Source organism: Polypterus senegalus, chromosome 2 (assembly GCF_016835505.1).
Source record: "Polypterus senegalus isolate Bchr_013 chromosome 2, ASM1683550v1, whole genome shotgun sequence".
In the NCBI taxonomy this organism is placed as follows: domain Eukaryota; kingdom Metazoa; phylum Chordata; class Cladistia; order Polypteriformes; family Polypteridae; genus Polypterus; species Polypterus senegalus.
The window spans coordinates 254,856,229-254,882,990 of NC_053155.1; the positions used below are offsets into that span (position 1 = coordinate 254,856,229).

At 36.9% G+C, this 26,762-nt stretch overlaps 1 protein-coding gene across 2 annotated transcripts in view; it reads left to right on the plus strand.

Annotated features, from left to right (window-relative positions):
- The window catches only part of gpc6a (glypican 6a), a 1,322,758-nt gene that overhangs the window by 1,127,229 nt on the left and 168,767 nt on the right, over positions 1-26,762 (plus strand). Inside the window, exons 6-7 of one of the 2 annotated variants that reach the window (XM_039745387.1) lie at positions 2,700-2,843; positions 15,526-15,555. In XM_039745387.1, the coding sequence (XP_039601321.1) occupies positions 2,700-2,843; positions 15,526-15,555 (174 nt within the window). The remainder of the gene's footprint in view (positions 1-2,699; positions 2,844-15,525; positions 15,556-26,762) is intronic. The other variant, XM_039745388.1, reaches the window with a different exon arrangement.

A 26,762-nucleotide genomic window follows, 5' to 3' on the forward strand; every position in this document is an offset into this window, starting at 1 on the left:
CAGTATTTCAGCTACTTCCATTTCATCCAAAAGAGTAGCTGCATTACAGAAAAAGCTCTTAGATAATGATAAGCAAAGCAATTTCTGAAAAATTAAATTTGCAGTGAAACTTAAGAGTTCCATATGATTGGCACATACCATTTTCTTTCACCTCATCTGCAACCTCTTTCTCCACCTGCAAAAAAGTGGCAAAAAAGTTCCTGATTCAGAGACTGGAAAGTGGAATACAGGTAGAGCACAGTTATGTGCAAGAACTTTGGAGATGCATCTCCACTGCTAAAATGATTTGGATATGTGCCCACCAATAGAACCCTGGAAGGATACTGGCTTGAACTGGCTTATGGTTTTGGAAAAAATTGAATGCAGATATGACCTCCAACCACAAAAGAGCTTTGTAAGGCAGGACCAGCAAGTGTGAAAGTGCACTCAGGAAGCATATGAAGCAGATGAAAGTGCATAGCTGCGGGGAAGGAGGTGTGAAAGATCAAGGCAGCTTTGCAGGCCAGCCGAGGAAGGAGACAAACAGTTTCAGAGCTGGGATAATCCTTAGAGTGCCCCAAAAAATTTTACAAATCTAAAAAAAAATAGTTTTAGTAAGTTTTAAGTTTCCTAATTGCAAAATCACATGCAAAACAATTTTTATGGGCAAATTCATAAAACTGTAAGCAAAATGAAAATCTGCTGTTTCACTCATCCCTATTCTTGGATATAAGTCTAATAGAAAACTTGCACAAGTTCAACCACACTACCACCTGTTCCAGCAGATTCTAGTCATTGTCCAGATTTCTTTTAGCAGTCCAGCACTGCAGAACACACAGAGTAAAATATCACTCCGACCATGGTAAAATAACATTTTTTTTGTCTTGCTTCAATGTGGTATTGACAAATATTTTTACGTGAAATTAATACTAAATTTGATTATCTCATAATTCAGTCAGTCATTGTCCCACCTGCTATATCCTAACACAGGGTTACGGGGGTCTGCTGGAGCCAATCCCAGCCAACACAGGGCACAAGGCAGGAACCAATCCCAGGCAGGGTGCCAACCCACCGCAGGACACACACTAGGGCCAATGTAGAATCGCCAATCCACCTAACCTGCATGTCTTTGGACTGTGGGAGGAAACCCACGCAGACACGGGGAGAACATGCAAACTCCACACAGGGAGGACCCAGGAAGTGAACTATAGGTCTCTTTACTGCAAGACAGCAGCGCTACCACCGCTCCACTATTCCATAATTAGTACAAATAAATTTTCACCATTGTTTACATTTCAACAAGGAGGCACCCATAACTAAAAATCATTTTATGGCTTAATTATCAAAATATGGCTATATTACAAATAAAAACTACAACAAAGGACTTGAATCATCTTGACTAATTTTAGGTTTCACTGTAAGTCTAGTGAATAACTACATCTCATCCAGTTAATGGCTATCGTAAATTTGATTTACAGTCCGGTGACCAGTGTGAATAAACGTCTTGTGTGTAAAGGTGTGTAAGGTTGAAATAGTTAGATTTATTTGGCTAAATTTTATTTTGCACTTTGTTTTATACAATTTAAAATTGCAATACTGGAAATAATGCATCTTCTTCTTCATGGTTCAGAAGACAAAACATTAAATTCTGAACAAAGTTTGTTGATCCTGCAGGCTTTGTTTCTATTGTCTGAATTTCTGTGGCTTGTTATCTTGCAGCTGTGTCTTTATCCTATGCCTGTGTCTCAGTACCTTTTTGTAATAGACAGTTTTGCAATAAACCTCGATGTATTACTTTCCATTTCTATAGGAGAGTATTTAACAGTTTATCACATAGTTAGCTCTGTCAAAAATAAAGTGCAATGAATAACTTAAGATCAAAGATTATCTTAATATCAGTAGAATCCTAATAATGGCACAATAATTTTTTATAAGTTTGTGTTGCTCATTAAGAATTATAATTTTTCCCACCTAAAACATTAAAGGAATGGAGCGAGAGTTTCTCGGTATCCAGCAGCAATAAACTCTGTTTTCCAATTACATTGTGGTACATTCTGTGTCTAGTTCTCAAAACCACGCTTACCCTCGCTGAGTTTGGTGACATGGATTCAAAGTAACTACCCTAAATAAAAAACAGAAACTAAGCTCATTTATAATCATAGATGTTGCGCAACTTGAGCTCTAAATAAACTCTTAATTTTGCCCTTTATTTTGTTAGATGGCCATGGTTCAGCTCAACTCTGGCGTGGGATCATTTCCATTTTCTTCAATTTCTCTTCCATACAGATTCTCTTTTAATTACTATCTGGACTTTATTCTTCATTCTAGGACATACCTGGTAAATGGCCAAAAAGTTCTGTTTCTATATTGACTTTAAATATCCATTTTTCTTAACTTTAACATAGTTTTTGCAGATTAAAGTCCAAATCCGTGATACATATTGTTTAATTATTCATTTTATTTTTGAATAGTAATACTGCATGTACACTGTGTAATTGATTTTTTTATCAGAATGCACAGCTTTAAAGATCTTCAGTTTCCCCTTCTTATTTTTAGTACTTGAAACATTTCTTATATTAAAACAGCTTTTTTTTTCTTTTTTTTTAAACATTGGTAGCAAGAATTAATTATTTTATTATAGTCACATCATCTCTTAGTCTTAAATTTACATGATATTAAAATATTGTGCTTTTGTTTTGTTTATATTGTATGTATAAAAGGTTTTTCAAGGATGTGGACAACCCAAGCCTGCCAACTCAGGAAGGTCTTCACGAGCCGTTTCCGATGTATTTAACCATCGTTTTAGACCCTACAGTCCAGAGGAGAGACCAACTACAGCTGCAGGAACAAATCTGGATAGACTGGTGAGTAGTGAAGAAACCTTTATTTATGTAATTTAGGGCAAAATAAATAGTAAATTATTTGAGCCATTCATCTTAGGAAGTTCTGAATGTTTTTTCTTGAAGTTTTTCATTCCACATATAACTATGTACAGTAGATCTTGCATGATGGTATATTTGTTCTTTCTGTTAGCCTATCATAAGTTAACAGTTGGGTAGGTTTCTGGTGTGATGCAATTAAATTATTTTAATTACAAATGTGTGTACTCTGTTGTGCATGGGATATCAGAGTAGTTGTTATACAGAAGATCTCTTTAGTTCTGTGAGTGGAAAGACAGTGTGGTATGTCAGTTTTTGAATAAAGATGTATTTGCTTTTTTCTTTTTCACATGCTACAGATAGATAGATAGATAGATAGATAGATAGATAGATAGATAGATAGATAGATAGATAGATAGATAGATAGATAGATAGATAGATTGATAGATAGATAGATAGATAGATAGATAGATAGATAGATAGATAAGTTAATAATCAAGCACAATTTTCAATGTGCTGTCACAAACGTGATCACAAGCCATAGCACAGTTTGGGGTAGCCACCTGTACAGTATATTGTGTATCCTGGCTGCAAAATTGTAAACAAAAAAGACAAAAATCAGAGTCCAAAACAGAACTGAGGGAGTAGGGGAAAGGTGGAGGCTTTTAAAGGTCAGGACAGGAAGTGACATCAAAGGGGCCGGGATCTGAAAGGTATTCATCTATAAGTTCGCACCCGGAAGTGACATCACAAGGGTCAGGTGGAATTTCTCGTGAATAGTCTGCAGGGAAGTGAGAAAAAGAATCAGTCCACTCTGCCACATCCCGGTCTGATTAGGATTTGCCCTCACTCAAGCCCTTTAGCTGCCTCCCATGCGCACGTGTGTGACAGTGTATAATTAAAAATCAAGAGAAGTATCAACATTTCAAAATGTTTGACTGATAATAATAATAATATCTATATATGACATTTTATTTATTTAGGACTCATATATAACTAGTAACATATTTTAACATGCTTCAGAATTAAACATTTTATTAAATCATAACTCATCCTCCTACAGAATTAAATATTTATTGAAATGGCATCAAAAGACTCAAGATTAAAACAGGATAATTATTGTGGGATGACTTTTTTTCCTAAGTACATTCTAGAAACATGGAAGAATCACAACAGGGATAATGATTGTTTGAAAAGATGATTTGGTAAGCAAATAACTTTAAAAACTTAAAATTTTATAGTTTTGTTTTCAGGATACATTAGTAAAGATGCCTCTGCAACTCCTGCAAAAGCATGTAGAATACATCCTCTATATTAAACCAAATGAATACCGTATAGGAAATATTTGTTGTTACATGAGAAAATCAGTTTAAGACATAGTAATTCTTTTGATGACGTTAACAGTGCAGCCATAGGTGACAAGTATGATCTGCATTCTGTACATCAGGAGAAAGGATTTTATTTTTTTTCTAGTGGAGCATAATAAGTTATGGTGATAAAGGCACAACAGATGCAACTGATTCATCAAACTCATGCCTGCATACAAACAGTGCCACTGTTGGCTTGGGCAACTACTTTGAATTCGGCAGAGAAATATTCATCAAGTTCTTAAAGATCTATGGGGTTGTCAGAGCAAAATGTTCCTTCATAACAGATGTGAAAAGAAATAATAATACTACATGAATGTGTAACACTAGAATGTCACCTGCATAGTCATTAGTTCTCTTATTTTCTAAATAGTCCTTCAATTTACTTTTTGAAAAAAATTTAATTTTAATTTTGAAAAAAAAAAAATAAAACTGTATAGCTCCTTACTCCCTTTTTTATTGGATATTTCCTGTGTTTACTGAGCCTATTCTTAACCTTTTCTTACTACATTTGCTTCTCTTGCAAATGCTTATAAATTAATTCTGATGTAACCCCCTTGTTAATTCTTGATGGAAAGAGAATATCAGTAGCTACTTCTGAATCTTTTAAACTTAGAAGCATCTCTCTGTGTTCTAAAAGAACACTTTGTTACTTAGTAAGCCTAGATCACAATAAATCTAGTTAAGAGATATATTAGGTGACAAAATAACACTTGAGAACAAGAAGATGAAGAACAAAAACTCTAGCAAGGCTGCAAAATCTTCTCAAAGAGAAAAATTGGGTCTGCAATCAGAAGGAAAACCTTAGGGCAGAATTACCCAGTGGAGGTTGTGTGATCAGTCAAAAGCTGTCTTTTAATCTTTCCATTGAATTTTGCTTTACTCTGTTTCCTGTTGACAGCAAGGACCAACAAGGGAGTTCTTTATTTGAAATGATCCCTGCAATTCCCCCAAAAAAGTAATTATGTGTAAATACATTTGTAGTTATTTTTAATAGGATACATTTTCACATTTTATACTAACTTTATTAATTCATTTATGAAAAAAGATGCTCTTTCATAAATCATCCTTCAGAATTCAAATCTTTTTTTTTTTTTGCTACAGCCTGTCAAATCTTAGAACTGGAAACATTATAAATCGTGAAAGCTCTGTAGTTTAATTTTTTATATTTAATTTTCTCTTCAGGGAAAATCGTTTTAAGATTACTCTATGCATGGTCCAATGGAAACTTTACATTTTTAATAAAAAGTAACAAGTAGGAATAACATACTGCAGGCATGAGATCTCAATAAGTCATAGCCTTAAGTGCAGTTCCCATTGATTAATTAATAACTCCACACATATTAATCTAGCACATTGCACTTATGGACATAATGTATAAGAGCTGCTAGAAAATACATATAGGATAGTTCTACAGCAGAGAGAAGGTCATATGAAAATGACTTCTTAATTGAAAACTCAAAGATTTCCTCTTTCTTTTTCTTTTGCATTGGTGAAATCTATTTTTATACTTTTAAAAGTGATAATGAAATGTCATGCCCCACATGGTCATAATTGTTATGTGATAACAACTGTTCATGTGTAATCTGAATCTTGCTTTTGTCTAAATTAATTCATATTAAATATGCACTTTCATAACTTTATTGCGTCATACTAAATCTCTCCTTTTTGACCTTTGCTCAGGTGCCTTCTGGCCTGTATGTTAGAATAACTTAGAAGCTAATAAACTTAACATAGGTTGTCATTCACTATTCAGCTAATTATTCAGCTAACTTAAAATCAAGACTTCAAAGTCCCCATCATACTACTTACTAACTTACCCCACATTTTTATAGTTCTCTGTGTAAAACATACTGCAATGTTTGCATAAAATGTATCCTTAAATCGTTTCCTTCTGTTGTCTCCTAGCTTTAGAATTAATTTTACAGTACAGTATAATGTGATCTCCACTGTACTAACTGCCTTCATAATTTTTAATACTTCTATGATACCTCATCTTATCCTCTTCATGCTTAAAATGAAAAGGTTCAACTACCTAAATCTTAACTTGTACCTCATACTAAGTAGTCCTGGAATAATTCTTGCTGTTCTTCTCTGGAATGTGTCTTGCATAACAGAATCTTTTTTGTAAAACTGAAGAAGAACGCTGCACACAAGATTCCAGATGAGAAGTCACTAGTGCGTTCTTAAGTGTGTTATGTTCACTGAACAGGCTATGTAATCCAGTCTAAATTGTAAGTTTTACACCTTCTATTGTATAATCATAGCTAATATTTTTACTTCATACATGTAACACATTTATTTACTTACAATACTACATTTCATACCCCACATATCTGAAGTTTAATGATTGTACTGACTCTAGAATTCTGATGTTTCTAATTATTTTTACCTAGGAATTTGGATAAACATGAAATTAGCTTTTATTGAATTTAACTTCGCTTGGTGATGCTGACGCATTGCATTAATTCATGAGAGCTAAAAGTGCTTTGCTGCTGATTTTCACTTGTACTTCACATCTGATGCTTCTCATTTCAGTTTTCAAAGATAGTCGGACAGCATTCATGCATTGTACTAGTCCTGATACTGGTTTTCCATTGCCTCAATGTCCTGATGAAACCTTTTGCTATGTTTGTTACTAACTTCATCAAGATCAGCAGGGACTGTCTAAATGTGAAAATGTATTAATGTTCAGTGCATGTTGCACTTCATGGTTTTGTATGCTTAAAGCATGTTGTCAACCAGCTGGACATACTGTACTTTGGTGTTCTGTAGTTTAGAAAAACATTCTCATGAAATGTTCGAATCCCTTGAATCCAGAAGACTTTCAAACTACTTGTTACCAGTGACATGTTCGATTTGTGGACCAACATAAAGGCCTTCCTTAAGTTGGCATTAGTTATTTGTAGATACACCTGTCAAAAATTGAAATCCATCACATTCCTTGTCCATTTCTTTCACTAAATTTTTCATCAATGAAGAGGAGGTAAACATGTCCTTGGTGGGTCAACAAATGGTTTATGTGTCACACTTTTTTGCACTTGGAGCAAATGCTTACAGAGTGACCAATTCTTTCAAATGTAGTAAGACTCTTAAGCACATTTACAAATAAATCAAAGGTACTTGGTATATCTGAGCTGGATTCCTGGTAGTGACCCTACTTTTAGATCACCACAAATATTGCAGTTGTAGCTGTTCTACTGTATATCTATACTTACAATATGAGAGGCCATTACACAAATAGGCTATTGAATAAATACGTGATAGGAAAAGTTAAAGGTCATTTTTATGATTAGTAAATAATATCGATAAAATATACCCAAAAGTGTTTGAGAAACAAAAATTTACATTGTCCATTATCATTAAAACATACCTCAAACTTGCTTGTTTAATATTATTAAAAAGATGTATAATTTAACATGTTATTTTTGTTGGAGAGGTCTCTATCCAATTTGCTTTCTAGTTGAATCCATAAATCCTCAATAACACATAGTTGAACACCAAATTAAAGCAGACTCTTAATCAGATTCTGTCTATTATTTTAAACAACCACACCACCCGCAATGCCATTTCCCTTTTGCATATCTGTTTTCTACATAATAATTATGCTCGTACATATCTCTTAACACTGGTTAATGTTTTCCTGTTATTGTTAAAATATCATATCTATGTTTACCAACATTTAACTCCAATTCATGGGTTTTATCTTTCAGAATTACCTTCTGTGTTTTATTAATCATACAGTTTTCTTTTTTAAACTATTTTTAAACTTTGCCTGGCCTAAATTTCTTAAGTCTACTTGACCAACCTACACATGAACCTTCAAAATTACATTAGTGTCTCATCCATTCAAAAGTAACCCATTCTGTTGGTACAGTTCAGATTGTTCCAAATAGTGCCCCAGGGTCTGATAAACCTTTGCCTCTTTATCTCACACCAAGATTTGAGCCACCTGTTTAACCTTCTTGTCAGAATTACCTCTGATGGCACATGGCACAGGTTTAATTTCCTCTCTGTCAGTTCTGTTCCTCTGTTTCATACCTAGCTCTTAAACTTTGACTTCTAGAAGTGGTAGCCCTGCCTAGTCTAAACTGTGTCATTTATTCTGATGTGGATAATGACAAATGGATCCAGTCCAGCTCTGATCAGGAACCTATCCACACACTCCTGGAGGTCTCCCCACTGTACATTAGGACAGCAACATATCATAAAAGATTGTTAATTTTTCTTATTTTTACCTGCACCATACCATGTTTTATCTCCTCCTTGATTCATGATATCCCCTGTTTCTTCAATTTTCCTTTAAATAACATCTGTAGGATCTATTACCTGTCCCTACTGGTATTAATCCTCCTCGTCCTCCGTCTATAACCAGAACACAAACCAAAGAGAAAGTATGGATACATGCATGTGGATGAACATCTGAGGCAGAACATCAATATTGTAGTAGGATTATTTTAATAGTTTACATTTTTAGTTTCCCTTTATAACTTCATGTAGTCCATCTCAAAGGGTGTAATTGGTATTTTAAGTTGTGACTTAAAGAAAATAAGAAATGGAAAAATACCATGTTGCAAGGTTTTGTACTTTACTGTTATGCATTATAATCCTAAAAATGTAAAAAAAACTCTGAATGTGTGCTTCATGAAGAATGCCATACCAGAATAAACTGAATAATATACAACACCTTCATTATTATGACCAGGTTTTAAAAATACAAGTAGATAATTACCTTACCTTTTCCGTAACATTTTACTTTGTACAAACTGTTTCTGTACTTTCTTGTCCCAAGATATCCTACATGCAGCATTGGAACCAAGTAGAATGAACTGTATTTTTAATCTCCTTAAAGGCGAATACGTTTATTAGCAGCATATCTTTTGATTTTCAGAGCCAATCCTCTGGACATTATCTGTCTGTACAGATGAAAGTGGCTTTTCATCAATGAACAATAAGCTTAAAGTAAAATAATATGAGAGAAAACTACAAAGATTGACACAGCCTATGTCAGTTAATTTCACAAATGAAAATGTCCAGTTCTCCAGTATACTGTAAATACTTAGTTGCACTATTTTTTTCTTTTTTTAATCCTATAATACAACCCCAATTCCAATGAAGTTTGGACGTTGTGTAAAACGTAAATAAAAACAGAATAGAATGATTTGCAAATCCTTTTCAACCTATATTCAATTTTAGGACAAAATATTGAATGTTCAAACTGATAAACTTTATTGTTGTTTTGAAAATCTTCATTCATTTTGAATTTGATGCCTGCAACACGTTCCAAAAAAGCTGGGACGGGGCATGTTTACCACTGTGTTATATCACCTTTCCTTTTAACAACACTCAGTAAGTGTTTGGGAACTGAGGACACTAATTGTTGAAGCTGTGTAGGTGGAATTCTTTCCCATTCTTGCTTGATGTACAACTTCAGATGCTCAACAGTCCGGGGTCTCCATTGTCATATTTTGCACTTCATAATGTGCCACACATTTTCAATGGAAGACAGGTTTGGACTGCAGGCAGGCAGTACCCGCACTCTTTTACTACAAAGCCACGCTGTTGTAACACATGCAGAATGTGGATTCGCATTGTCCTACTGAAATAAGCAGGGATGTCCCTGAAAAAGACGTTGCTTAGATGGCAGCATATGTTGCTCCAAAACCTGTATGTACCTTTCAGCATTAATTGTGCCTTCACAGATGTGCAAGTTACCAATGCCATGGGCACTAACACACCCCCATACCATCACAGATGCTGGATTTTAAACTTTGCTCTGATAACAATCTAGATGGTCCTTTTCCTCTTTGGCCCGGAGGACACGTCGTCCATGGTTTCCAAAAACAATTTGAAATGTGGACTCGTCAGACCACAGCACACTTTTCCACTTTGCATCAGTCCATCTCAGATGAGCTCGGGCCCAGAGAAGCCGGCGGCGTTTCTGGGTGTTGTTGATATATGGCTTTCGCTTTGCATGGTAGAGTTTTAACTTGCACTTGTAGATGTAGCGACGAACCGTGTTAACTGACAATGGTTTCCTGAAGTATTCCTGAGCCCACATGGTAATATCCTTTACAGAATGATGTTGGTTTTTAATGCAGTGCCACCTGAGGGATCGAAGGTCACGGGTATCCAGTGTTGGTATTCAGCCTTGCCGCTTACGTGCAGAGATTTCTCCAGATTCTCTGAATCTTTTGATGATATTATGGACCGTAGATGATGAAATCCCTAGATTCCTTGCATTTGTACGTTGAGAAACGTTGTTCTTAAACTGCTGGACTATTTGCCCACGCAGTTGTTCACAAAGTGGTGAACCTCGCCCCATCCTTGCTCGTGAATGACTGAGCCTTTTGGGGATGCTCCTTTTATACCCAATCATGACAAACACCTGTTTCCAATTAACCTGTTCACCTGTGGAATGTTCAAAACAGGTGTATTTTGAACATTCCTGAACTTTCCCAGTCTTTTGCTTCCCCGTCCCAGCTTTTTTGGAACGTGTTGCAGGCATCAAATTCAAAATGAGTGAAGATCTGCAAAACAACAATAAAGTTTATCAGTTTGAACATTAGATATCTTGTCTTGGTAGTGTATTCAATTGAATATAGGTTGAAAAGGATTTGCAAACCATTGTATTCTGTTTTTATTTATGTTTTACACAACATCCCAGCTTCATTGGAATTGGGGTTGTAGTTCCCTTAATTGCTTTTGTTGTGTTTCAAATTATTTAGAGTATTTACATTTAGATAATTCAGGTGGATCACACTGTCCCAAGTAAAATCAGGGTTTATTGTTGAGTTTGTTCATTCTCTTTGGTACACATGTTTTCCCTGCTCTAATGTGTTTTCATCAGATGTTCTTTTTACCCACTATTGACCAAACACATTTACCTCTGTCAGACTGGTGACAGTTTATTATGACAGTCTTGAGGATCCACATGTTTCCATGCCCTTCATTTTTTAGAGTCTGCCGTCTCTCTTACTCCATTGGACCCTGAACCTGCAATTGCTTTGTTCTGGGTATGACGTTAATCTGCATCCAGCCCTGCAAGCAGGTCCCCCAATTTACAAGAAAAACTTGGGGGTTGGTGGCAGGATAGGCACTCCAGCCACTGTAAAAACCTCACACTGTCCCAGTCTGGTGCTGAGGTGTCACCCCCTACACTCGGGTCCAAATCCAGGTTCATTGTGTGGTGGGTGAGGCAACATGCTATCAGCACACGCTCCCAATCCAACCAACCAGCCATTTCACCATTCACCTTTTTTACCACTGTAGACATGAGGTCTGTTTGAAAGTAAAAAGGAATAACAGAATATTGAAGAATCTTCAAAAGGCTTCCCAGCTCTAATATTGCAATAGAATTACTGGATGTCATTTAAGCAGATCGTGCAACTGCTACAAAACTAGAGCTAGAGGCATGGCAAACGGCCCATTAGTATGATGATGAGGTAAGTGTTCATGAATGGCCTGCCCTGTTTATCCTTAAGACTAAATAAACATTTGTGACATTAACTCTGAGTCATGGACACAGCAAAGTCAGGATTCTGTAAATGAAAATATTAATTCTGACAGCACATCTGGATTTTGGTTAGAAAGCCAAAACATTAGCAAGACATGAGCAATGTAGTCAGTAGCAACTTTGTTTCCTCAGTGTAATTATGCCAGAAAAAATGATAAATTGGCTTTTTGCTTACTTATAAGTCATAACTTATATGAAAAATACTCTTTTCATATTAATATTTGCCAGAGTTGGCTAGAGAAAGCTAAACTCTGCTTAAGGATTGTACAGTGCTGTATTATACTACTAAAGATTAAAAAAAAATTAATAATATGAACTTATTTAAAGTTATGTTGTCTGGAATTTAGTTGAGCCAAATGCTCAGGATTAAGAGCAAGGAAATTTGTGCATATTATTTTAAGCATATTTTTTGTTATAATCATATGCCATTTTTTATGTCATTAGGAGAATTCTAGAAGCTGGCACATTTCTTTGCTTTCTTCAGCTTGTGTCACAAATGTCAAGTATGAAATCATTGACCTTAATCAGTAATAAGTGACTAACGCAATGTGAGAACAGGAGTTCATAGTCCAACGTGGTCTCCGTCTGTTTGGAGTTTATATGTTCTCCACATACCAATGTAAACATTCCCTAATTTCCTCACTCATCCCAAACTCATGCATGTAAGGCTGAAAGGTGACTTCACACTAGTGGGTGAGTGTGCCATGTTATGGTCCGCTATTCCAATCAGAGCTGGTTTTGATTTTTTCCTCAGTGATACTGGGATTGGCTCCCTGTGAACCAAAAATTGGATTAAAAATATTTAGTATACAACTGCTTCGTAAATGTCTCATTGTTAGCATGTCCTTGTGTTTTTATTGACACCAGGAGAACTTCAGCTGCTAAACAGAGCTGGATTGAGACACTGACGGAAGAATACACAGTATATAGGGACACTTGAGGTAAACAAGAGTTATTTATATGTGCGTTTGTATTTAAGGCCAGCTTTGCTCCTGTTTTTTAATTTTGGTTAATATACTTCATATTTTTACAATATTTTAGAAAAGCAGAGCTGGCATTAAATTCATAAAACACAGTTTCTTTAGCTTAAACAGTAAGAACTTACCATATTGAGAGAGGCTGCACACATTAACAATATATTATTGGAGCTGTTAAAAAAAATTGTAAGCTACTTGTGGTCATTCTCAGATGAAATAATACAATAATACAATGCTAATGACTGCAGTATTTTCCTGCATGGCAAATCTTCCATTTGTCTCAGCTTACATAACGGTGTGCTGCCAGGCATTTAAAGTTTAAAATCAAAGTAGAATAGCAAACATGGATTGTATGGTTTCACAGTAAAAAATATACAATTTAAATGAAAAAAGGCATTGACCCAAAACTCAAACCCAGTCCTAATGGCTTGTCAATACGACTTTAGGGGGAAAAAAAGTAACGCACATAGAGAAAATAGCTAAGAATCATCTTATGCAGCCAAAAACAAGCGTGATGATAGCAACCCAACTCTAACATCTGAACAAGAAAGACAAACATTAAAAACTTTTTTCATAAAACAAAAGATTTTTGACACAAGAGTAATGGACTTTTAACAAGCCACTTTGTTCTAAATATATTGTATGCTGAGTTTGTAAGCAATTTATGCATAGTGATTTCTAGTAATTCTTTTTGAACTTGTTTGAGATAACATATTCCTTTTCAGCTATAAAGCTAAGAATCAAATCTAGCAAGTGAAATTTCCCCTAGGAATAGCAAGAATGAGCACGTCTCTTTTGTGTTGTAAAACACATAAAAATTGTTCCCCCAGACCAAATTCTGAGCCATATGCCTTCAGATTTATAACATCAGGTAAAAAAAATGGGTAGCAAATAAGAAATAATTGTTTTTGTATTTGTTTATGTATTTTAGACTTATGTCTAAAGTTCTTAACTTTAAGTAATGTTAAAAATGTAAAATTAAATGCATTACTAAAACTAATTATGCAGCATTCACTTGCTTGGTATTGCATGTATATAAATGTAATTGTAAAATGGCACAACATAAACACTCTTAATATAATTATGTGCATCTTTAAGGTGAACTGTTGGGTGCTGCATTATGTAATGAACTGACTTAAAAATAGCAATATGATTAATGTCTGCATTATTTAAAACAACTAAATAAGTATATCTGCATATGTCATAATCATCATTTTTTCATTTGCACAAGCTATGCATAACAGGAAGCAAATTAAATATCCGTCAAGGCAACTTCTTTTCTCTTGTGCAGCTTGACTTGTTTTATGCACAGTTATAGTCAACGCTCAGTATTCTATAATAAAGAGTCTCCCAAACAGCCAGGTATTGACAAGAGTGGAAATGGCACAGGACAGGGACAGGACCAAGGAGGGATTAGTGAACATGAAGCTGTGCTGGTCTGGTTGCGGACCACAGTACCGTCTGACTAATTTGTGGTAACACATAGTCCCCGGTTGTGACAAATGAAAACATATTTCTTTTTCTGAGAGGGCAGGAAGCTCAGGAGCTGCCTTCTTGGTCCACCTCTCTGAGTGCCACTCTGTGCGTAAGGTTACAGGGACACCAAGGCATGGTAAAAATGAGCTGTAGTCTGGTTTCTCTTTTCTGTGGAGGACTTCCATTCACCCCAGATGTGGACCTTAAAAGTTTAATGACAGCTTCAGAATATTGAAACATTGAGTCTAAAGTGAGGAAGTGAACTGGGATGAAGTCCTATAGACATGGCAGAAGAAAAGGCAGAGTGGAATGGCAGGTGAAAACAAATGCCTGTATAGTGCATTTTCCATTTGTGATTTGTTTGATGAATTATAATTTTGTTTCTATATGAATTGTTTAGACCTTTTCTGTCTTTTGCCTTATGAACCTTGTTGTGAATTGATTGAATTTAGTGGTTTACAAAGCTAGAGACAGGCAGAACAACAAAATGTGGGGGTAAAACCAGAGGAGCAAAAGCACTTTACTTGAATTTTATTTCTCTAATAGTTTGTTTTCTCTCTTTATTTGTCACTCCTCACTATTTTCTTTAATAGAGCAATGCTGTTATGCTTTTCCTGGTGTGTAGAAACATCATGAGGGCTCTTTCCTATCTTATTAAAATATATTAGAGGTGATTAAAAAGTCAAGAACTTGGAAATCTATCAATTTAAGCTCAGTGATTCCAGGGCTATGGACTATAAGAAAATAGTGAAGGAGCTGATTATTTTAATCTTAGGCAAATGCAGGCAAAATATAACGATGGAATAAAAGAGCGAACATCTTTCAGGAAAGACTCATGGACACACATATGAGACGAATAACGATGTATGAGTATTTCCCACCAGTGTTGCAAGATATACATTCACACAGATGACTGCTGACTGCAGAGTCTCAGCACAAGGTTCTCTTACTGAGAACCTTCACATCATAATTAAGTGTTTTTTTATGTATATTTAAAAAATCAAATAAAAGACATGTTTACTGTATTTTATTTGGTTTAAAAGAATGTCTTTTAAAAGCTTAAAAAACAGATATTGAATTATTTCAAATGCTAACAATATTATTAGAATGATATAAAAACATCTCAGGTAGGTGCATGGAAAAATGAAAAGTGCATGGAATGCTATTGTTTATATTTTAATTAACGAAGCAACTATTTTTAATTGTGTATGTTTTAATATTTAATGTATTAATTGCATAAATATAGTATGTGTATTCAGGAAGAGTTTATTCTTTTTAACTTTGGCACTTCAACAAAATCCTTCTTTCTTCTGTTTCCTGCTGCTTGCCAGAGGACAGTGTGGAAGACGATGCAACACAGTGTAAGCTCTAATATTCTTACTTTACCAGTTCCATTTTTGTTTCCCCGGTATTCATCACAATGTATACATATCTGGCTTTTGAAATGTGAAAGTAATGTATTTTTTGTATAAAACACTGGGTTTAACCTGTTAACTGTTTTCGTTTTTGTGCAGTAAAAGTGTTTTGAGGTCGATCTAAACTCCTTCTTTGGTCTCTCCTAGTTTAAAATGTTAAAATATGTGGTACTGACAATTTCTCAAGGAATACAAATGGCAAATATAGTAGAAAGAATGCAAGAGTGTGGTTTCCTAATACAGAACAAAATTAGAAACTGTTAAATCCTTCTATATAAAAGCGGTCAGGATTGTCCTTCCGTCCTGTGAGTGCTACGCAGGCGCGGAGTTTCACACCCGCCCTGTCCATTTTGCAATGCACGATGGGATTTGTAGTTTCGTTTTTGCAGGTAAAAGATGATTTTCTACTCCAGACTGTGTGATATCTTCTTCTTCTTTCTTACTATATAAAAGCGGTCGGGATTGTCCTTCCGTCCCGTGAGTGGAAAGCGTAGCGGTATTCCGCTTATCACAGACTTACTACTTGCAGCTTGCAGTACGAAGCGACATGATGTGAGCAGAGTTCTGGTGCTCCCATCGTTCCCTTGCTTTTGTGCGCGATGCCCTGGAAAAATAGACAAAATGATGTCTCTGGAAATAATTAATGTTGATGGAGTACAAATGAGGGCGGCACGGTGGCGCAGTGGTAGCTCTGCTGCCTCGCAGTTAGGAGACCCGGTTCGCTTCCTGGGTCCTCCCTGCATGGAGTTTGCATGTTCTCCCCGTGTCTGCGTGGGTTTCCTCCGGGCACTCCGGTTTCCTCCCACAATCCAAAGACATGCAGGTTAGGTGGATTGGCGATTCTGAATTGGCCCTAGTGTGTGATTTGTGTGTGTCCTGCTGTGGGTTGGCACCCTGCCTAGGATTGGTTCCTGCCTTGTGCCCTGTGTTGGCTGGGATTGGCTCCAGCAGACCCCCGTGACCCTATTCGGATTCAGCGGGTTAGAAAATGGATGGATGGATGGAGTACAAATGCCTCACCGTGTAGTAAATATCAGGGGGGTTCAAAAGGGCGACCTCAATATAGAAAAAAAGTTTAAATTTCATCACAAAAATAACAGAAACTACGAGTATTAAAGTAATACCGGTCAAATGCAATATAACCAAATGAATGAGTTTGTATAAAATGTCAAATTGATCTACATATTGAATTGCCTTAAGAAGTGGTCAACTTAAAAGTCGGTCGCCTTAAAAGGCGGGTCAGCCTAGTTTGAGAATAAGGACTGAATTATCAAATAAAGGGTCTGGCTGTAATATAACAAATATTAACATATAGATAGGGGGATTCAGCTAATGTACTGTAGTTTTCAAACAGCAGATAATGGATTAACGGTCTGGCTTCATTTAATTTTATATTGACCCACTGTATTTTGCTTGAATTATTTTAGAAATGAAAGAAGTAATAATGCATTTTACAAAAGAATGTTCAATTGCCTGCCATATTGTTTTGGGTTTTTTTTTTAAGCAATAAGATTAGCGTTCATAAACCTGACAGCTTTTTTTTTTACTCATGCAGAAAATCTGGCTTTAGGTAAAAAGGTAAAAATGAAATTTATTAAAAACTGAATTTCATCCATTAGATGAGATTTATTTTGCTACATAGAGTATTTGAGGTGCATAGAAGAAGATGTTGTTTCATTGGTGATAATCTGATTACATGGACACAATACCTGCTATGGCTTAAACAAATTATTGCAAAGATCAAAACATTAATCAAGAAAATGCTAAGTAGCTTAATAGCCGGCAGCTGAAGATCTGCAGGCAGGTGTTGTATTGTCTAAAAAAATGCTTTTGTCTTGAAAACCATGGCGCTAAACATTGAAAGTAGGCATTAGTATGATAGTAGTTATAGCCACTTAGGAAAAGAATATGGTCATATTTAAGAAATATCTTAGCTATAAATAAGCTTGAAATGGAGGACTCTTTTTTACAGGTTTAGTAAGATGCAATTCAAAGCTGTGATTGATTGACAAATGTACTGCATTTAATTTTTAATGCCATGGGATAGAGCAGTTTATTATTTTATTTAGATAAAGATCAGAGCATATCAACTGAAGTGTATGCTTAGTTAATAGTGCTTAATTATAATAGATTTCCAATATAAACATAAATAAGAGAAATGTGTTAAGGGTCAGTCATCATAGAGATCTTCATATAGTGGATAGCCTTCCATATTTGGCTATCTTTCACTTTTCCTATTAAATACCAAGGTAACCTAGGCAGATCCGAATGAATTTTGCACCTTGTCCAATATACCATTTTTAACCACTTTTGCACTTAGAGGTTTTTGGCATTATTTCTCCTAAATGACATATCCAAAAATAAGCGGCTATAATTCTTCTTATGTAATAGAGGAGCTGCAAATGGCTGAAGCACAGCAAGAACAACACTTCATATATTTAAAAGAAAGCATTTGTTTGAGTAACCTTTGGTAACACTAGTATCAACTAAATAAAACACAAAAAATGTGATGTTTTAGGGATTCCTCTCCAAAAACCTCTATTTTATAGAAAATAACCAAGACATTTTATGTAATGCATGGCCCTGGAATCAATTTTCTTTAGTGCCCTGTCTGCCAGCTATCGTTGTACCAAGCCTAGATCTCATATCTCATAGCATTACGAAGTTAAACTGCTTAGCACAGGGTGTCTCACTGTTTGGAAACACTGTGTCCCTTTTTGGAAACATTTAGACTCTTGCACCTAAACAATCTCTCAAAACAGCAGTTGCAGTTCTATTTTTTTATATTTTAGATAACAATACACATATACGATCAAACACATGCACACTATATATTACTTTGTAGCAATAGGATAACAATTTGTAACTATCTTGTATATAAACGTTTATGCGTGGAAGTGTGTCTGTCTGTCTGGTCCGGAAGTAAGAGGTTTTAGTTGGGGTAAGGGCTTCACCTCCGAGGAAACAGAAAACTAAATGACTACTTTGGAAATGTGTGTGTATGTCTGTCCGCCCTGCAAGTGAGAGGTGAAGTCGAGGTAAGCAAAGTGAGTACTTGGGCAAAATGAAACCTCCAAAGAAAGAGTCACTAGCTTAGCCGCTAATACAGAAGCGAGGCAAACACATCAGCAAAACGGTATTCCTTTTACTTTTCCTCCCACCACTAATGCACAAGCGATGCAAGCACATCGGCAGAATGAATCCTCCTAGGAGAGAGACGCCCGGAGTAGTTTCTTACAATTACCTGACATCTCTACATTTCAATTTTTTTTCGGATGATTTCAATACAATAAATTGCAATACAATTTATTTTTGTATAGCCCAAAATCACACAAGAAGTGCCGCAATGGACTTTAACTTTGATAACCCACAGCCTTGACTCTCTAAAAAGACAAGGAAAAACTCCCAAAAAACCCTTGTAGGGAAAAAATGGAAGAAACCTTGGGAAAGGCAGTTCAAAAAGAGACCTCTTTCCAGGTAGGTTGGGCGTGCAGTGGGTGTCAAAAAGAAGGGGGTCAATACAATACAATACACAATATTTTCTAGAACCCCGGGCTTTTTACAGCATGGGTTTACACAGCTAGTATATGTTGTGACAGATTAGGGCCGTATTGCGCCCTTGAACCCCTGTCCACGACTTCATACACCAGGTAAAAGTCCAAACGATGACTTTATTAAATTGCCACAGTGCACAAAGCACCCTCTCCTCCACTATACTCATACACAAACCAATAACTACAATAATAAACAATCCTCCGACTCCCAGACGCATTGCCACCCTTCCACCCAGCTCAGCTCCCCATCTGAGAGCTCCCACAGTCCTTTTAAATACCCTGACCCGGAAGTGTTCCAATCCCCAGTCCATGTGACTCTCAATCACTTCTGAGTCAGGTACAAGTCCTTTCTTTTCACCCCGGAAGCACGTCGCTCTTCCTCTGATGCTCTTCCGGGTTATAGGGCACGAAGAAGTCTTCGGTCCTCCCTGCATCTCCCTCTTGCGGCCCCTGTGGTATCCAACAGGGTCTTGTATAAAAACTACATGTCCCATGACTCACTGCTGGTCTTCAGGGCACCTCCATACTGCAGGGAGGGCTCCATCTGGCGGCCTGGGGGTATTGGCCGGGATGACAAGCCGGCCACATCTCACAATGTATAATTATGAACTCATGAAAACCTTTACTTTCTAAAATTATTTTTCATGCCAGACCTTGAAACAATTTCTGTTTATCAGTAGACACAGAGAAACCTTACCTTTTGTACACTAGACTGGGTTTTTCTTCCTGCTATTCACATATATTCTTCTGCTTTCTCTTGCAGTTTTCCCACAGAATATATTTTTTTTATTTTTCTTGTTTTTTTCCTTATATTACACATGTGAAATAAACTAAGAATATACATACATTTCCTTACCCGCTCCTTCCATTGCTGGATTACAGGGGTGGGGACAATGCATGTGCTGGTAGCACAGGGTACTGAGCCAGTCATACAGACACATGCACCTACTGTAAACCAGTGTTTCTCAGCCACATTTGATTTACAGGTGGAAGGAAGTCAATGAGTCACAAGCACATTATCCTGTTTCTAATAGCACTTGCTTCACCGAGTATTCGCTTCATAATTTGTAATGTAATATGAACGGCCAATGATAGATAATTATATATCAAAGGAATGGGCTGAAACCCAGCTATCCAATGGTAATTATCCATATACAATATATGACTTGAAGTAAGTGAAATCTTTACTAAGAGGAGATTCACTCAGTTGTGACACACTGCTCGCCTCGGGGTATACCTTTGCAAATTGCACATTTTAATAATGAAAGAGGCAGACAACATGAAAACTTTAGATTTATTTGAAAGAAGACACTCTTATGTGTGCAAATATATCACCATTGCTTTTTGAATGACTTGTGGGTTCACTGTAAAGTACAGTACACAAACAACCTCGAAATATGGTGGTGTCCCACAGGCAGGACACTTCATGAATAAGTGGCTACCTTGTACACTGTCAAACCAATGACTTTGCAAGTTTGCTTTGTAATGTTCAGTATGTGTTCACAACAGTGCCATTGTCAGATCATTAAGTGAAACATGGAATACTGATATAATAGATTTAGCGGCAATGGATAAATCCTATCTATTTGCATGTGCATTAATTTACTTAGTAGATGCTTTTATCCATATTGACCAACAAATCATAACTCTGTGTAGACAAATCCAAAGAAAGTATACTTTATATGCACTAAACCAAACAGTAAGTACAATATCAAAATTGGTGGAGTGGTGGCTTTGAGGCTTAATGATTTGCGCTGGTATCTAGAAGGTTGCCGATTCATAACCTATTACTGCCAGAAGGGACTCTACTCCATTGGACCCTTGGACAAGGCCCTTAACCTGCAATTGCTCCAGTGAGGCAGTACAATATCTGACCCTGCATTCTGACCACAAGGGGTATGTGATAACTACATTTTATTGTACCTGTACAATGACATTAAAGTTGAATCACTTTAAAATAATTCCACCTGTGGTAGTGGTAAGGATACATCACTGCTAACAATCAAAAGTTAATTTAATAAAGCAGTTAACACAATACCATATGCAAATCAAACATAAAAAATAGATTGCAGTGTAAACTGTGTTATATTGTAATTAGACTGGCTAAACTCTGCAATGCATACTAGAGTCTTGTTGAATGGCTGCTTATTGTCTCTTTTGCATATAGTTGTTCAAAACGTGAATGACACCACTAGAACTCACCTCCTGCATCTGACTCATATTTCACCCCAAGCAACAATATGAAGAATATCACTTGTAAAAAGTGAAAATTACAGGATGCTTTGAGATATTGAGCCATGAAAAACCTCTTAATGTGCAGACCTGCTGTGCTGAAGGAAATGGAGCCAACTATACCTGACTGAGTGTTGAACTGAAGTGACCCCCATCTACCAGTTAGGAGTCTTTTTAAACTTTGCCCTCAACTTTGAAACACTGGCAAGATTGCATTTTCCCACTTTATGCTGATCACAACATGTATGACATTGTTGTTATATCAGAATATATGATGTAATATTGCAGATTATAATTGTGTTATGTATAGAATGGTGGGCTTTTATTTTTGGAGTATTGTTCAAAGAACTAAGGATATGTCATTACAAAGTGAATCTCTAGTCTAGGCAGTTTATTCTGCATCAGGGTCTTGTTCTATGTTTAAATTTTTAATTACTATTTAGGTTTTTACCAGCTTTGATATGCATGCTGGGTGGATATTAGCACAGTGGCTAACACTTTTATTTTATCAACCCAGCCATGCCTGGTTCCTGTCCCATGCTTACTTGTTGCCCATACGGATTAGTACCCTATGCAGGAACCTAATTTTGGCCACATGTACTTATTTTCTATTTTGTGTCCATAGGCAATTGTGTGGATATGGACTGACCTGTAAATCAAAAGCTTCATTTGCATGTTTAATACCAATGAGACTATCACTATATTTGCAATACTTCTGCCACCACCATTTCTTTGATCAGTCTCACAATCACCTCTTTCTTCACTCAGTGAACAGGACACTGAGGTTTATGAAGTCCTCCATTTGTCTCTTCCAGCTGAAGAGAACAAGCTAACCATTCTTTTCTAGGAGAGAAGCATGGCCTTAGATTTGAAAGTAATCATTCTCATCCCAGTCAAATCTCACTCAGCTACTGGATAAGACCAAGAGGACAACATCATCTGCAAACAGCTGCTGTGGTTAGTTCTCCAAACCGGATACTCTGCAATCCTTGGTTGCCCTATCCATGAAAATCACTAACAGAATAGGAGACAAAGCACAGCCATGGCTTGACCCACACTGACATTGAATGTACTCACCAGCAAGTAAGCAAACCTAGCTCTTGCACATATAAGTACCAACTGGCTTGTAGCATTGGCTCTAGAAACTCACTTACTTGAAGCACCTGCCATAAGATATTGCAGAGTACATGGTCATAGGATTTTTCCAAATCAGCACAGTTACCCGTAGGCAGAATTGTTAAGCGTGGTGAGTTGGCCACTGTTCCAAAGGCAGGACTGAATCTGCATTGCATTTTTTGGATCTGAGTTTCAACTTCTGGATGGAGTCTACATTTCAATATCTTTGCTTAGGTTTCCCAGGCAGGGTAACTTCTGAATAATTGGAACACATCCTTTTCCTTCCTCTTTACAAAAATTAGGACCACCCCTCCACTACATCAGTCCTGAGGGCACTGTTCCTCTGTCCCATGTAAGTTGTGTTAGCGAAAACAACCCCATGATATCCTGGGCTTTCAATATTTCTGATTGGATCTCTTTTTATCCATAAGGCTTTGCCAATGCAGAGCTTTTTAATCACCGCAACAAGCTGTTCCACATAACTTATTAAGTTGTAACAAATCTGCCCACCACACCAAAATGGGTTGATCATTACCATTAACCTGTTCTGCTTTAAGACAGATGATAAAAAGGATAGGCCAATATCGCACCCTGCAGCACACCACCATACACACCTTTTCAAAATGTTCAGTTCACACCTGATGACTGAGTACTTACAGTACGAGAAAAAATCTCCATAAACACTGAGGAAAATATTATATCAAAGAAAAGACAGGAGGAGAAAAGAACAATAACAATCCCTTTCATCTGCCCTTCCACCTAAAAATAACCCTTATACGTGGTGATACAAAAAATATATATAAACAGTGTGGCAAAAGCCGCTATACCAGCACTCAGCCCAACACAGACAGACGCAGGGGGCACACTGATAAAACAAATGTTTTAATTTTCTTTTTTCTTCGCCTGTGAGCAACATCTTCCCTGTTGCCACAGGCACAACACAGACCCATTAAGCACTATCCAAGTCACAATACTTCTCTTTTACTTCTTTCTGCTCCACTCCTCTCCGGCAAGCTTTGTCTCCCTCCTCCTGACTCTGGCTCTTGGAGTGGTGGCTGCTGGCTCCTTTTATAGCCCACCAGGAAGTGCTTCAGGTGTTTGATGACCTATTTCTGGCTGCACTTCCGGGTGTGGCCGAAGAACTGCCCACACGGGTTCAGAAGCAATTGCAGCACCCCCGGCAGCACCCCCAGATCCCAACAGGGGTGTAAAGAATTACACCTCCCATGGAGCCATGCAGGAATCTGAGGCACCACTGCCATCCATGGGGGCTGCCATCTTATGTCTCGGGATAGGTACTGTTCTGTCCATGTTTGTTCCCCCGGACCATACAAAGAAGAGGCGTCCCAGCCGGGCAAGGCCCCCAGCCATCCGCCACAATATTAAGAATATCACTCCCCCAGTTCCCCTTTCGAAGCTCACATGTAAGTCCAAAGTTCCAGCCCGTTTTGACAGCAGGTGAAATGAAGAGGTTTAATTGGATGGCAACTCCAAGCAGTGAAAGTCTTAACTGTAAAAAGCTATTCAGTCAGTCTGTGCCATGACAAAGAACAATAAGGTCTTCCTGAAGCTCACCCAAGTCCATGGGAAATAGTGCAATGCCCAATTCACGAATCAAAACAGAATCACCAACTTCCACCTAACAGTCCAGTTGTTAGGAGCTACAGGACATCTTCTCGTGGCCCAGGCAGATGCTGATCTGCTTCATTCGATTTTCCTGTCTTCCTTCTTGGCTGTCCTCTCTCCTTTTAAAATGGCACGCTTTATGCAAATTGCAACCAGAAAACAAAAAAGGAAACCGGATGTCCCAACTTCCGGGGCACTGCTGTCAATCACAGTCTGTAAGACTATCCACAGAAAATCCCATCGACAGCAGAAAAACATATTACTTTTGTTAATGTGGCAATGCTACAAAGTATAAGAAACAGTTTATGTTCTGCCTTCTGTGGACATGTAGAAATTCTTTGTTCTCATATCATGACATCCGGTCACCTTGCTTTGCCCTTCCACACTCTTGATTGGGTTCTTTGGGTACCTTTGGGTGTTCCAGTTGGCGTTTTCATGTAGTATTGTTGAAAACAAGCATTTTGTGGAAAGGGTTAATTACACTTTTAAAATGACATTTAAAGCACCTATATTATCTTCAGCGGATAAAAAAGATGCAAATTATGTGTAACAATTGTATTGAACTCTTCAACTACAGCAGTTTCCACAAATGTTAAACATAAATGAATATGCATGAAGCAGAATGAAAATTTCAAAATAATGCTACGTAGTTGTTCTACTCAGCATTTTTCTGTGTGTGTGCTATTTTGTTGTTTGTGAGATGGACACAAATTTATAAATTTGACTTTAGTGTGGTTATATCAGATTAGCTAAATTGCAGAATACCATAATAATTTTTCAACTGTTCAGACCAGATATGGTTATAACTAGTATCTGTTCTGGCTGGTTGGTAAAATCTTTTTGATTAGTAGCGTGCAACACAAAAGGTAACAAACAGCTTCTCCCCTCCATAAGATGGACTAGCCATTTCCTCAACATACCTATTCCCTGCTCTGCTCATGTTACTGTATCTCTCTTAGTTTTTCACATAATAAAGCAATAATTATAATAGACTGTATTACTGAAACAGTTTACTCTGAGGCTTTTGTAACCCGTTCTTTGTGGACAGTAATCAGCTCAAAATTCTGTCACTTGCACATTTACTTACCAGTGCTGGATCAATGGAATGCTTCCCAAAGTTAACAACTAAATATTTTATTTCAAGCATGTCAATTTTTATTATGGTCTTACATGGATTATCTGCTTCTCTGCATTCACATCCTCTGCCAGCCATCTTATTATGAAGTCTGTAAAATTAGTTCTATTGTATCCTGCCTACTGATCTCTCTTAATGTTTATATTTGTTTGTCGTGTTATTTTTTATAAAGTGCCTTAAGGAATACTTCACCCAAAAAGCGTATTTTTATATATTACTTACTCCATATGGTTTGTGGTGGTGGCCAAGAAAAACTTTTAATCTCATCTTTTCATGGAGAATGGAAATAACCTTTCTGATAGAATCAGTGTCTATTGTGACCAATGCTAGACAACAGCAAACAACACAAAACCACCCATTAAAAAACTCACATATTGCATCATCCACATCACGTACTCCAGTTGTATGCTCACAATGTGCAAACTGCATGCATTTTTTTGCAAAAACATTAAATATAAAAAGTCAGAGCAGTGTACACAGGGGACAAACGGTGAGTAGGCTGGTACCTACACTTAAGGAGCCAATTTATAGCTAAAACCATTTATGCATTACAACAGGAACTGGGAGTTCACTATGGTATGTATCATCTATTGCTGCACAACAACTGACAGCCGACCACTCCTTCAATATGAATTTCTCATTTAAAAGTCAAAACAGCAGAACGTAGCTTGACTTAGCCAAGGTCACATTATGAGGATTTTTTTTTACTTTTGCAGAATTAAAAAAAAAGATCTAAGTCTTTATTCTCTTGCTTCTTGTGCTGCTACTCGTAGAGTGACCAAACTGCATGGGACTGCAAAATATTGGAAATGCATCAAAAGTGTTCTCTTGCCTTTAAATGAGGATAGTGGCATATGTTTGAAGAGAGTGCGGGAGACCAATTTGAATCAATCGCTGCTTGAGGTGATATCTAAAACTGTCTGGCAATTAATCCATTACTATCCTCAGAGTATAGAATGAACTGAAAGGAAAAGAGTCACTCAGGAAAAATAAGGACTTGAGCACACAATGGAAGTGAGCTCCAGATATTGCAGTCTAATGGGAAAATGATCAATCTCTGGAACTGCTAATTAACTAAGAACAAAACCTGGATATTATAAACTGCATTAAGCCACCCAAACATCAAGGCAGAGTTTAGAGAGATGTAATCTGCAAGAGGCAGTGTATATTATCCAGCCGATATACTTTACATGTTTAACAACAAGCACAAAGCATTTGATGTCGGAAATTTTCTTGATGCTAGAGTGTTTTCGACTGAAAGACCAAATTTAGCTAAAGAAGTCAAAGCACACTTAATAGTGGTGTTAATTTAAATGCAGAATCGGTAATGGTGTTCTTGTAAAAGAGACAGAAAAAAAGCTGACTCCTCAACGTAATTATCTTGTTGCGGTTATTGATGCTGCTTTTCATAGCCAAACAAGTTAGCATTCATGGAGGGTGTGCATTGCGGCTGCAAAAATTCAAGGTATTAATCAAAAGATGACTCTTGA